At 41.2% G+C, this 14,261-nt stretch overlaps 1 protein-coding gene across 2 annotated transcripts in view; it reads right to left on the reverse strand.

Annotated features, from left to right (window-relative positions):
* SKAP2 (src kinase associated phosphoprotein 2) overlaps positions 1-14,261 on the reverse strand; it is a 99,957-nt gene that overhangs the window by 19,177 nt on the left and 66,519 nt on the right. The window contains exon 10 of one of the 2 annotated variants that reach the window (XM_080975038.1): positions 2,515-2,601. In XM_080975038.1, the coding sequence (XP_080831164.1) occupies positions 2,515-2,601 (87 nt within the window). The remainder of the gene's footprint in view (positions 1-2,514; positions 2,602-14,261) is intronic. The other variant, XM_080975039.1, reaches the window with a different exon arrangement.

Consider the following 14,261-nt stretch of genomic DNA (forward strand, 5'->3'; position numbering starts at 1 on the left):
TGGTCTCACGTGCTCCTCTGCTGTGCCTACAAAATGTTTACTACCCATTTAGATTAACCCTAGCTTGTTGTGTTGCCTGAACCTGACAAATGGTGCTTAATCTTAACTATGGTTTGTTAAAAACAAGCCAACTTCAAACCATGGTTTATGAAGGTAGCTTGTTTAATCAAACAATAACTTAACATTAACCACAGCTTTTAGTGTTTGGAAAATAAGATGAACTGATGCTTACAGGACAGCTTACTTGGGCGAAGCATTATCTAGACCTATTTCAATCTGGGTAACACCACAGGAAGACTATCACTTTTATGCCGTGTTGCTGGAAGCTACTGTGGGAAACAAGATCCTGGATTAGGCTTTGATCTGATCCAGCAGGGCTTTCTAATGTGAACAAAGAAAAGGTAATTTGGCCACACGTTGCAACAAATATGTGTTAATCCCATCCTTTCCCACTGTCAAATCCCTTTGGACTGTTCCCAGCGCTATAGTTCACATCAACAAAACCGAAATGTAAAGAAGAAATCCTGAAAGGTTCTCAAAATAATCCAACTGCAAGGAATAGATTGCATTCAAGTTTGGGCCTACTACACAAGCCAGCACCTTTAAAATTCTTCAACTCTGTGGGTTTTAGAAACAAACTTTTAACTTTAGAACTTGGGAGCTTTATCAGGATTCATTTGAACAAACATCCTGAACGTTGCATACAGAGCCTAGAAGTTAAGAGGCAATTGTGGTATGGCAGTTTCCCAGCACAGCCTTCAGGTGAAAGGGATGGCATTGTATTATTAAATTGATTTGTGTTCAAAGTTTACTAAGGCTCTAATCCCTAGGAGTCCAGGCATCTGACCACAGGGCCCATCCAACTCAACATTGTCTACACAGCTCAATATCGTCCGCCCTGATTGGTAGCGGCTCTGAAGGGTTTCAGGGAGGAGTCTTTCCCAGCCCAACTTGAAGATGCACCTTTACCAGGGAGTAAACCCTGTCAAACTTTTGGGACTTCCTTATGAGTAAACATGTATAGGAGAGGCTACAGTTTTAGAAAAGATTCTGGCACTCACTTTATAATGGCTGAGAAACGGGGCTGGCCTACATCGCATTAATTTGGGAACGTGTCTATTTACTGGAAAGCTTCCGTGATCCCGTTGCCAAGGTTACGCTGAGAATTATTATTTCTTTAATGCTTGTTTTGTAGTGGTCCGCTCTGACAGCAACATCTGATGACTCACCCCCTTGTTTCCTGTGCACGGCAAACCCAAACCCAAACTGTCTATAACAACCTGCTCAGATAGCTTCCTGTGAGAGGCCGGAAATCAGGCCTGCTTCCTCTCCACACACTATATGAGGAAGGGCACAGTCAAGACACTTCCTGAACACACTCCTCGTCCACCCTTTCTGTGACAGCAGTGGAAGAATGATGTGGAGCAAATATGACGAGAAAGATAACCCTAGGGCTCATTCCTTTGTAGGGCCCAGCTGCAACCCTGAGCCACTTGCTCAGCTGGTGTCTGGGGCGTAAAGAACTGTCCTGATAAGGGACAAGCTCTGGTTTTCGAAGTTAAAAACAACACGGAGCTCAAAGTGGCAAGAGAGTGAGCTCCCAAAGTAGAGGTTAAGTTGATTCTTAAGAGCGGCAAAGAAGGCTGCCCCTAACCCAAGGGCTTCATATGCCGTGTCCAGTCCCCACCCTGCTCTCCCGAATGAAGTGCTAATTTGCACGGGGCAAGTTGCCAAGGCACAGTGGAGAGAGGCCATTCTTCACGGCACTTCATGTCCTTTTCTGATTATTTTATGCTGCCGTCACTTTTCCATTCTGCTGTCACTGAGCACCGGCATTTCTTAGCCCAGTTCATTTGCTTTCTGTGGTATAATCATATGCAATGAAGATATGCATGGCCAACATTTAAACAGGCTGCAGATCAATTAGTGGTCTTAAGTTTATCTGATTTTTATCAAAGAAGACAGAGCTGTGGGTCGATTGTCAGAGCCTGTGTCAAGATGACCTTTTCAGAGACGTCTACATTGCTGGTCCCCTGGGCAACTTGTTGTCCCCTGTTAGTCTCTGAATGACAGAAGTCTGTTCTGCTCAAGCACAAAGTATACACAGATGTCTATATTACATTCTTATAGGTTTGACAGGAACTGCATGTTGTATCTATAAACTGTCCTTTAGCAGTGACACTTCCTCAATGATGATAAGCTAATTTATGCAGCTAAATCTCCTTTGTGAAGAAATGAAAGCTAATTGAGTCATTACAAAGTAATTCAGGAAGGAATACCTTGTATAAATTGGCTTACTTTATAAATCCTTCTCAAGCGATTTTCATGCATCCTAAATGGTGCTATTCAGATTCCGCCGCCCCCCACCTTTCTCCTGCCATAAGAAATCAGTTAAACTTTCAGAAACTTCAAGGCTTTTATCTGTGCCGAGGGCTGGGATGGGCGAGAGGCAAACACCGGAAAGTAAACGTAAAGCAATGGAGGCAAAACACAGGCTGGGAATCCAAAAGGTACCTGAAGGATTGCTAAGGTTCTCTTGGCTCGGTTTCCTTGACTCTTCAGCCTTCACTGGCACTTTGGCCGGTGCTGCTTCTTCTTCTTCTGCAGACACAAGCAATACGTTGAACAAACATGTTAGTCTACAGGAATTATAGCCCACGACAGTTTAGAAAATACAGAGTGTGGCTGAGGCGGCGTAAATTTTGCCTGTCAAGGAGGCCACAAAGTCAGCACATACAGCAAGGTTGAAATACGGTCAAGCACTTGGATGTCCCTCTTAAAAACAAACACCCCAGTTTTGAACTAGAAATATAACTCGAGTGGCTTTAGATCCAATCCTTGTCCTCCGAAGGGAAGAGAAGGAGGCTTGAAGCGTCATTATCACTGGTTGGCTTCTCTAGTTCCAGCGCTGACACAGGTTTTTGATGTGATGAAGCTCCCCACAAGGCAATACTTCTCACATTGTTTTCACAATGCCACCATGTTGCCGTTAAGTTCGCCTTCATACAGTGAAAGCTAGTAGCATATCAAGGCAGTGCTGTGCCAAGCCATTTTGCCACCCGAAACAGAGCTCACCTAGCACCCTCTGCACTGAGGGAAAACCAATTCAGAGGACCAATTCAAACACTCATTCCTGACCCTTCTCTATTCCCCACACTGCCACGGCCCCATTGTGCTCCCTGAAGGAAGTTGCTATATGGCCGGGCCTATCCCGCATCAAGGAGACAGGCTTGAAAATCACAGTTCTCCCTGATAAAATCTAAGGTATCACCATATGCAACAAGGTTCACCACATAAAGAGTATGCAATTAAGTCAACATGAGCTAACATTTTCATTTCAAAAGGGAAAGCCTAAAAGCTTAATGGGTTCTAAGCAAACAAAAAAACAAAGCAAAAGTGGTTGAAACTAATTTACTCTTTTTTGTGCCACTGATTCATACATTCTCAAAGCAATTTAGCTGCTGCTAAGCTATGGCCACATTCACACCATTTTAAGCATTTTATTCTATTTAACACAGCCCGGTTGATTAAACATAACCACAGCAGAAATCCTAGAACTCAGAAAACAAAGCAGCAAGTATTCTGACCTAATAATAATAATAATAATAATAATAATAATAATAATAATAATAATTTATTTCTACCCCGCCCATCTGGCTGGGTCTCCCCAACCACTCTGGGCAGCTTCCAACAGAAGGTTAAAAATAAATTAAAACATCAGTTATTAAAAACTTCCCTAAACATGGCTGCATCTTTACACCGAGCCTGAAACTCAGTAAGGAAGGAGCCAACCATACCTTTCGGATGGTGTTAGCCAATGTGGTCCTCAGATGTTGTTGTTGGACTCCAGTTCCCATCAGCCACAGCCAATATGGCCAATGCTCAAGGAAGAAGGAAGTGGTAGTCCAACAAAATCTGGGGACACCGTGGCTGCTCTTGCATAAGCCTCAGCCTGGGATGCCAGGAGCAGGGTGCACATAATAATAATAATAATAATAATAATAATAATAATAAATTTTATTTATATTCCGCCCTCCCCAGCCGAAGCCGGGCTCAGGGCGGCTAACAACAATACCACACCACATACCTAATGCTTCAGGGGTAAGAAGACCCCATCGTTCAGAAGTACCCCAATTACTTCAGATCACAAGGTTGCTTTAACTATCACTACAACCTCTGCACCCAGATTCATTTTGTTGAACCCTACATACCTAACCACAACTACCGGACACTGTCTCATGACACAACACTACTCCTGGATTGACAGAGGATTAAAAAAAAAAAAAAGTAAATTGGGTGACAGCATGCTGGTGACTTCTCATTTCAAACTGATGAACAGAGATTTTTAGCAGCCATGAGACCACTCATCTATTTAGACATGTTTCGCACTTGTCAAATGCATGCAAGGCATAGTACCAGTTCATAATACCTGCTCCACAACACCCCACTTAGAAGAAGAAGAGGAGGTGGAGGAGGAGGAGGGGTTTGGATTTTATATCCCGCTTTATCACTCCCCTTCAGAAGTCTCAAAGCAGCTAACATTCTCCTTTCCCTTCCTCCCCCACAACAAACACTCTGAGAGGTGAGTGGGGCTGAGAGACTTCAGGGAAGTGTGACTGGCCCAAGGTCACCCAGCAGCTGCATGTGGAGGAGCGGAGACGCGAACCCGGTTCCCCAGATTACGAGTCCACCGCTCTTAACCACTACACCACACTGGCTCTCAAGAGGCTGGTTATGTGCTGCTTACCCACAGAAAGCAGCAATTATAGTTTGGATGTTAAGGGCACAGTTTACTGAACATAGCAGCTGTGTAGATCTCAATTCCACCATCCAACGTAGACAGATTTTATGTTGGTACAAGACTCCACAAGAAAGCCGGAATGGGTAGATCTGTTGTGGAAACCATATTTAGACTGACATAGCACATTCAAGGTTCAGCTGGGGCCAATATGTTGTCCTGGGATTTGGAAATAAACCCACCTGCAATTGCCGTTCGGCCACAAAGCTCACCGGGTGGCCAAGGGCAAGAGAAGAACTAGATAAGGATTTTGTACAGATAAAATGACATCACTTCATACAAGGGAAAGCGCTAGGGAAATGCCGAAGAGTGGATACAGCTTCCTGTTACCACACATTTTAGAAGGCTAAGTAGGAACACAAAGACAAGAAAAGAAAAGAAATGTCTTTCTATATACTGTTAGGGGCACCAGGAGGCACTCTCATCCTATGGCTTATATCCAAGGAACAAACATGCCCTGTTAGTTATCTCTCCTTTCCACTGGGTATCACTGTTCCTAATTATGTTACACTGCATAAGCATCTGTTAATATGCAGCACAATGGAGGGAAAAAGCTTTTCCTAATAAACCCTATAAAACTATTCTACTGCGGTATCAAGGCCAACAATTCTCACCAGCTTTAAGTTTCTCCAGAACTGGAGAGGGTAAAAACTTTTCCAATATTTGAATTTAACTAAGGAGACTAGTCTTTCAAAAATGCTGATCTAGCCCTCTCCTCCACTGCCCCAATTCATCCTAAATAAATTAATAATAATAATAATAATAATAATAATAATAATAATAATAATATATTATTTATACCCCACCCATCTGGCTGGGTTTTCCCAGCTACTCTGGGCGGCTTCCAATCGAGTGTTAAAAACAATACAGCATTAAATATTAAAAACTTCCCTAAACAAGGCTGCCTTCAGATGTCTTTTAAAGATAAGACAGCTACTTATTTCCTTCACATCTGAAGGGAGGGCATTCCACAGGGCGGGCGCCACTACCAAGAAGGCCCTCTATCTAGTTCCCTGTAACCTCACTTCTCACAGTGAGGGAACTGCCAGAAGGTCCTCAGAGCTGGACCTCAGTGTCTGGGCTGAACAATGTGGGTGGAGATGCTCCTTCAGGTATACTGGGCCAAGGCCATTTAGGGCTTTAAAGGTCAGCACCAACACTTTGAATTGTGCCCGGAAACGTACTGGCAGCCAATGCAGATCTCTCAGGACCGGTGTTATGTGGTCCCGGCAGCCCCTCCCAGTCACCAGTCTAGCTGCCGCATTCTGGATTAATTGCAGTTTCCGGGTTACCTTCAAAGGTAGCCCCACGTAGAGGGCATTGCAGTAGTCCAAGCAGGAGATAACTAGAGCATGCACCACTCTGGCAAGACAGTCCGCAGGCAGGTAGGCTCTCAGCCTGCGCACCAGCAACTTTTAAACAAATTAGTACAGATTTCTCAGATGTTAGATTCCAACTCACCTCGTCCCTGCCAGAATGGTCAAAAATCAGGGATGATATGAGCTCAACATCCTGTGGTGGTCCCCCTCCCTGACATAGATGGTGATTTTCAGATCAACACAAGGAACTGTAGATGACTACATAAAGGACAATAGGTCTCTTCCTATCTTATGAGAAAAATTATATGATCTAAATTTTGATAGAGGCCAGAAGATCATGGACTATGTTGCTTTTTTCATCAGATGCATGAAGCCCGTCTTCCTGGGTACAGTACTGTAGTTATAAACAGGGGAGCAAAACTACCATGAAAGACAAGTAGAAATATCTTGTGACTATGGATGGAGAAAGAATTTGTCTGGTCCACTTTTTGCAATAGACTAAACCCAATCTCAAACTCCAGAATTTGCTTGCAGACTGGAATGTAGCTCCCAGATGGATTGCAGACTTTTCCAGATTTTGCAATGCATTTTTAGCAGACCAAACATGTATTTTATTTATTTAGTGCATAAACTGTATATACCACTTGGCTGTAGAAAAGAACTCAGAGTGGTATACAAGATGCATATTTTACTGTGAATGTGCTGAGAAGCATCTACTTCATGCAAAAAGTGTGCACAAAATGCATATAATGGAACTGAATGACTAGAATGCTACAAATACAGTTAACTGAAATAAAAAGCAAAAATCATATCAGGTAGTTGTTGTTTTGTTAATGTCCCAAGTTAGCTTTCTAGAGCGTACTTCTGTCATGAGATCAGTTATGCCCAAGATAAAGATGTATTTGAAGTAAGCAATTCAGTTTAGATTCCCGTCAAAAGCTCTAGTATTCATTACTAAGATACCTCCATTAGCCCTTATTAATAACATGGCTAATCACAAACAAGCACTGTATTGTGCTATGCTAGCTAAGAGACACCATGTCATTGCACAATATTAATTAATACCTTAGATAACAACAGTTTGTGGGTTAATATATTCTACTCAATACTTTTAGCAACAGTAAACACAAACAGCTGAGCTATGCAGTAAAATCCATCAAGCAACACAGATGGTTATAAGGTTTTCATTATGTGGTTTCCATAGCAATCATCTTGCAAATCTGGAAGATCCTTGCAAATAAGCAGCTTGTATTTACATGCCTTTCAGCTGCACTGTGGAAGTCTTCAACACATAGAGTTGCTATTCCGATAGCATTAGAAGGGTCATTGGGATAAATTTTGATCAGCCAGTACTGCTGCAGATTCTTAAGACAATTGCCTTTGTAAGAAAAATGCATTGGTCAATAATTTCATGCCTGTAGTGTATCAAGGTGCATTTTTATTTTTATTTGAAAGCTCAGTGTCATCTCAGCCACTTTAAGAAGTACACAATTTTTTGTTTCAAAACTGATCATACTAGAGAAGGGAGAGCCTTCTCGGGAGTGGCACCCCAGCTTTGGAACTCCCTCCACTCTGAGATACAGCTGGCACAGATGTTGCTGAGTTAAAGACCTGGTCATTTGTCCAGATTCTGCTTTGCTGGAGCTCTGGGTATTGCCTGAAAACAGAAGAGTGACCAAGACTGCCTCTCTCGTGTCCTCGTTAAACAAACTGTTTGCATGGGCAACACTTCCAAGAGCCCATCCTTCCTCAGCTTACTGCAAAGACTTCTGGGGTGGGGTGGGGGGAAGCAGACAGGTGCTACCTTGGTAAATAAGTACAAAACCTTCTGAATTACATGGTGATACAACAGGACACACCTAAATCTATTTTATGTCAGGTCCAATTACATAGCTGCAGTTAAAAATATTGTGCTTGTTTACTCTCAAGCTGTAATTTTCTGGATGGCTGTTATGACAAAAGGCTATTGGAAAAGTGCTTTTGCTCGTCCTGTAAAAGAGTTGTAGAGGATATTATCATCACCGTATCAGTAGCTTTTTACAAAAAATAAAGGGTCAAAGCAACTAAACAGGATAAAATACTACAGATAAAAGCAAAAAACAGAATATTTAAAGCAATGAATAATGCAATGTAACTAAAATGCTCATCCAATAACATAATAATGAGGAGGAGTCCAACTCACCCCACTAAAAGATTAGTACCACTATAGAGGCCATATTAGTTAGCCAAGGCCTAAATGAATAGAAATCTCTTAGTCTGGTGCCTAAAAACGCAGCCTGTTTTCCTCAGGAGAGCATTCCACATTGTTCACTACATCAATGTCCTTTTTACAAAGACCCTCATAACAAATATTTCTCACACCTACCGAGTTTCTGTATTTTTTTGCTATTTGACCATGAAAACTATGTTGCTTTGCAATTATACCTCATTTGCATTGGCAGGCAGTTTATGAAGGACTAAATTTGTGGTTCAAATCCCAATGCTCTTGATGTTATGCTATGGCTAAACAAATACAAACTATTGCCCACAAGAAAGCCAGAGTCTCCTCATTCTTCCCTAATTTCCAAGATAATAAAATACTTCCTCAATATTTCAGACATTGATTTCCCCTCTAAGGAAAGATAAATTACATATACAAATATGTAACATTAAACCACCATTTAGAATTAAGTTTCATTGCCACTCTTGTTTTGTGGGTAAATTAACAAAAATTTAATCCTGTTAGTGTAAATAGATTTGAGAGTCCACTTAGTTACATATATATAACAAACACATAAGCATCTACACAACATTTTTTTGGTGTGTTCAGATTTAAGTGGGATTATTTCTAGGCTTGCATACTCTAACTGTTCAGAAACCAATGGTTTTATTTTGTGTACCTAAGTAAAAGGACATTAAATCTTATCATCTTGTTTTAAAAAGGCCCTGAACGTGTTAGAATTATAAATCTACACACACACACACGCTTATGGTTCTCTGTCTCTTTCATTTCCAAGGGGTAAAGAGGACGAGTGTGTGGCAAAATGTAGGAGGCTCAGGAAACACTAAACTTCAGAGTGACTGCCACAGCTCTCTGTGGGTGGCCAGAGATCTGCAACATTTCCATGGACAACTTAGACCATCAGCAGGCATGGTTAGTCTCAACTCCTGCTGGCTTCGCAGGGTGGGACATCTTTTGAAAAAGCAATCAGCGGGGCTTTGAATAAAGCATTTCCTGGCACTTCCTGAAATGATTTCCCCCTGCAAGACAATAATTTGATCCAACATAAGGAAAGCAGAGTTAATTAAACAAAGTCAAGAATAAGGTGACTGTTGAGAGAGGTCAGATGGGGTGGGTTAGACTAAAATAAGAAAAAAAATAAAGAAGAGGAAACCTGCCATGTAGTAATTATTTACCCATGAAACAGCTTTACATAAAATGCCTTTGTTCAGTTCTTCTATGCTGTATACACTTGAAGAAAGAAAGCACCCATAAAATCAAGTCAAAGCAAACACCTGTTCTTTGAGCACACTTCCCCTCTCCTCGTTTAATGCAAAAAAAATCAGAGAAGCAAATTCATGAAAAATGAAGTTAGTCTTGACCTTACTACTTTCAGAAGACATCTCAGCATTTGCAGCAGCTTTTAAGAAATCTTGTAGAACTCATTATTTTATGCTGAACATCTCAGAGTTAAAGTGAACACTCATGTGAAAAATGTGAACTAAGCCAAAGAAAAAACACATTGAAGTCCCTTTGGTTCCGATGATACAGAGAGGGAAGCACCATTTTTGAACTTCCTTATTAAAATCAAAAATAAAATCATGTTAATAGCTTATAGTGAGCTCATGCCAAACAATTACAGTGGTACCTTGGTTTACAAACTTAATCCATTCTTAAACAAAAGCGTTCTTAAACCAAGGTGTGCTTTCCTATAGCAGCGGGGGACTCAGTTTACAAATGAAACACACTCAACATGTTCTGCTTCCAAGGCAAAGTTCACAAACCAAAATACCTACTTCCGGGTTTGCAGCATTCTTAATCCAAGTTGTTCATAAACTAAGCCGTTCTTAAACCAAGGTACCACTGTAGTCTGTAGTAGTCTGTTGCAGCAAGCAACAAATTCTTGTGGCACCTTAAAGTCTTAACTAATTTATTGTGGCATTAGTCAAAAGCAGCAGGAAGAAGATGTACGCTCACACAAAATGGAAAACTGTTGCCTCTGTTATTGTTGGTGTGGACAACAAAATACATTCTGAGGTAAACAAGGAAGTTAGAAGAGAGAATATATACTTATTGAAGCATACTGACAATTGGAAAGACCTGAGGCAACAGGTCTTTGCCTCGACTCTTTTTGAGCATCCTTATCAACACCTTCTGCTAGAGACAGACCAGCAATACTGAGATGAATAAAGAATGGCTCCAGTCTGAGTTCTAGAAAGACCACACATGGAAACAGATCAAGCCACAAAGAACAGGAGATACCACAAGTAACACCGGGACTCTCAGCTAACATGCACACAAATCCTAATCTAAACACTTCCTAAATCAATAGGGACCATAAACGCTTAACTTCAGAGGGCTGTGGAACTGCCTGAATGGCAAAAGGCAATTAAGCAGATCTCTGAATCATTGTTAAAAGAAGTTCCAAAATGCCTGCATGTAATGGTTGATTCTAGTACTATGGATACTTTCAGACACTTTTTTAAAGCACACGATGCTTAGCTGTAGTACAGGTTAGGTTTTGATTTGACCTTTATAATGCCCTCTTGAGATAACTCCCTCTAACTTATTAGCTTCATCAGCTAAAGGTCATGAACACAGGGGTGATTATATGCACACAATTATAATGGCGAATGTGGTGTAACAGCTTGTAATGAAACCTTTAAAGCAAACTTCTTCTTTTTACCCATTATGGAGATTTAAACAGCATTTTTCACAGGAATAAATAACATCACCATACAACCAAACTTCCACAAGGACCTACTTGGTCAAAGACTTGCACAGACTTTGCTCAGTTCAGATTGTGGCGATAATAGCTAAGACTGGTCATTCCACAAGGTGAACACACACATTATTTTCCTAAGCAGATTTCCTAAGCACTTAGTGTGTTTGGGCAATGTTTTGTTCTTGTTGATATTTCCCACTTATGTCAGTTATCTGAGTTACAAACCAAAAAGTCATTTTCATACATGCTTGGTCAGTCTCCGGCTGCAAACACACTTTACATTTAAAGCACATCCCATCAAGAAAAACAAAGAATCATGGGTACTGCAGTATGTTTGGGGTGTTGGGAGTTGTAGCTCTGTAAACTAGAGTTCCCAGATTGTTTGGGGGGGGGGTTGCAAAAAAAAATAGTTCAGCCAAGAAGCTGCCTTATTCATATATTGCATTAGAGAAAATTTCAGTTCTGCCATCCAATCTGAACAGAGGTTCCTGTATCATGATTTCACCTTTATAGATTCCATTACAGGGTCAGTATTCAGAGAACTGTGAAAACTAATTCTGCAAGTCTAAAGGGAGCTCTTGCACTCGTTTCCTTCCAACTACAGCTCTGTCTCCTGTAGTCAGTGCCACATGGCAAATCGCTCTGGAAGCTGACGCAACACTCTCAAGCAGTTTGTGACATGGCATAGAGATGGGCAATTCAGTCTTGTTGTTTTAACACTCGTTGATCCAGTGCAAACACCTTTGGTGAGCCTAAGCAGGTCTTTGGATACTAGCCCAGGATATGCAAGCACAGCGTAGCCATTCTCCTTCTTGCTTCCTAGAATGCCTCCAGCTCATATTCCATATACCATTGGCTCCCAGTGCTTGGCATTTCAGCCAAATCTATATGGCATGATCAAAACTGGCAGCCGCAATTGCTGGATGCGCTGCCAAGCATTCCTTCTTGGGACTCAGTCCATTCACAAATCAGAAATGCAAACAGCATACGGTCATATATGTGCCAAGCCTCTGCATTTGTTAGGCTCATGGCGAGAGGAACCATTGATTTTTCATACAGATAGATGAATTCCCTACTGGATGCCTGCCAAACCGCAAACTATAAAGAGTCTGCCATCTCAGTAATGTTTTGCCTCAACTTTAAACTAACTTTGGCCCAACTTCTCAAACATCTGTTTCCCTTGATGCTTGGCATTTGCAATCTACACACTCCTAATGTGTAGACGAAGCGCCTGCAAATGTGGATTTCTGTGTGCACTTTACAGTAAGGCAGAGAGTATAAATAAATGAGAAGGTTATGTGGGTGGTGGGACTCTCCACACACACACACACACACACACACACAAACAGACACACTCTGCAGCCCTTGTACCTGCAAGTAATCACTGTGTTGGCACAAACAGATTGGCGCCTGTCCAAAATGGCTTACCATTTAAAATAGCGGACATCAAGCAGGTGGAAACCGTAAGGCAAAAGGAGGAACAAAATGGCTCTTATTAATTTTAACTGCTCCTCTCACAAACAGCTACTCCCAAAGATTTATGACCAGCGATTTTTCACATGTTTAGAATCACCTGGGTCAAGCCCATATGTTTTGATTTTTAAAGTGTTTTGAGACCCTGACAGAAGACGGCATTCTACCTTGGACCTGCAAAGAACACAAGACACTGGAAGTCAAAACCCCTTTTAACTGAAATGCATTTTACAGGTTCAAAACAAAACGGCATGAATCCAATGGATCCATAAAGAAACATGACGTACAAAATGTGGTTCAAAATGTTATGGTTAACTCCTGACCGCTGGGTGTCATTCACACATGGCAACACAAAGCAAAGCACAAAAAGTTCTGCTTCACTATAAACTGAAAGCAAAATTATTCACCCCCGTGTGTTTTGTGTCTCCACATCATACCCTATACTCAGATTTGCAGCTCACCAAGTAGTTCAACAGATTTACATTATGAACTATAAGCTTCATGCTAAAATATAGCTAATGAATGACAAGGGTAAATAGTTTTCATTAATAAATGACCAAGCGTGCACACACGTACACACAAAAGCCTGCAATAAAAAGTTGCCCTACTTTAAGAACAATTTGTCATACACAATATTCTGTGCCTTAAGCATAATATTAGCAGAATGAAGCAGAAACTAATCATGTCATGTGACATCTCCCATGCATATCTATCAGGAGGGAGGGATCTTGATTTAAGAGTCATTCATGAAAACTAAATATCTCTAATTGTGACAAATGTGACTTGGCAACATAGATAGCATCAGAATGAGCCACTGTACCTCCTACTTTGTGAATAATTTGTGGGTTTAGAACACTGAATTTTGTTTCCTGTTCTTTGGGTAGATTCATTTCTGAATTCAGGGGAGAGAGGGGGAAAGAGAAACCCAAAGCAAGTTGTTTCAGTGTGACTTACTACAGTAAAGGAAACACAATGCAGTTTTTTGGAATGGTTCCACAGGAAAGGTCTGGTTCCCAGATGTTTCTCTCCTAGCTGCTTTAGCCATTTTAAGTAACTAATGTTTATGCATTCCCTGCATAGACAGCACAGGGACAAGAGATTCAACCAGAGAGATCATTTGCCATACTTTCATTCAGTGTCAATATAATTAGACACTGCTGCCATTTTCTGCCTGCTTGAAATTGGCATCACCACATCCTGCAAATTAGCTTGTCCCCCCGCCCCCCGCTGTACTAAAAGAGTTTATAAACTAGCTAAAGGTTGACTCATACAACAGAAGCAAAAAGTAAGAATACGTAATAGACAGCAAAAGAGCTGTTGGCCAGCACTCGACAATAATTTCAGTCTAAATTCTTCTGCAACCCAGTCTTGTGATCCCCATCTGAACCCACATACTAAGAACATATGCTTGCACTATACCATCCCAGTATATCCACAGAAAAGGGGTATCTTTTCTTTCTCTTACAGCACAAGTTCAGATATCTGCCAAGTGGTTGCTGCCACTTTAAAACATGCAACTCTTTGTGGTGGAGCAAAAATTGCACTGCTGTGTTATTAGGTAGCGGCTATTCCCCTTCAGACTATTTCCAGCACTTGAAAAGCCATTAGCTTAATCTAACCCTTTTTGTGTTTACTATCCCCTAGAAAGGCACTTAGCAATTTCCTTCCCAGCGGATCCCTTAAGCTGCCTCCCCTCCACAGACATACAAAGGGAAAGAACCTGAAGCTTCTAAAATATCAGGTGTA

Source organism: Podarcis pityusensis (assembly GCF_964106645.2).
Source record: "Podarcis pityusensis genome assembly, chromosome: 12".
NCBI lineage: Eukaryota > Metazoa > Chordata > Lepidosauria > Squamata > Lacertidae > Podarcis > Podarcis pityusensis.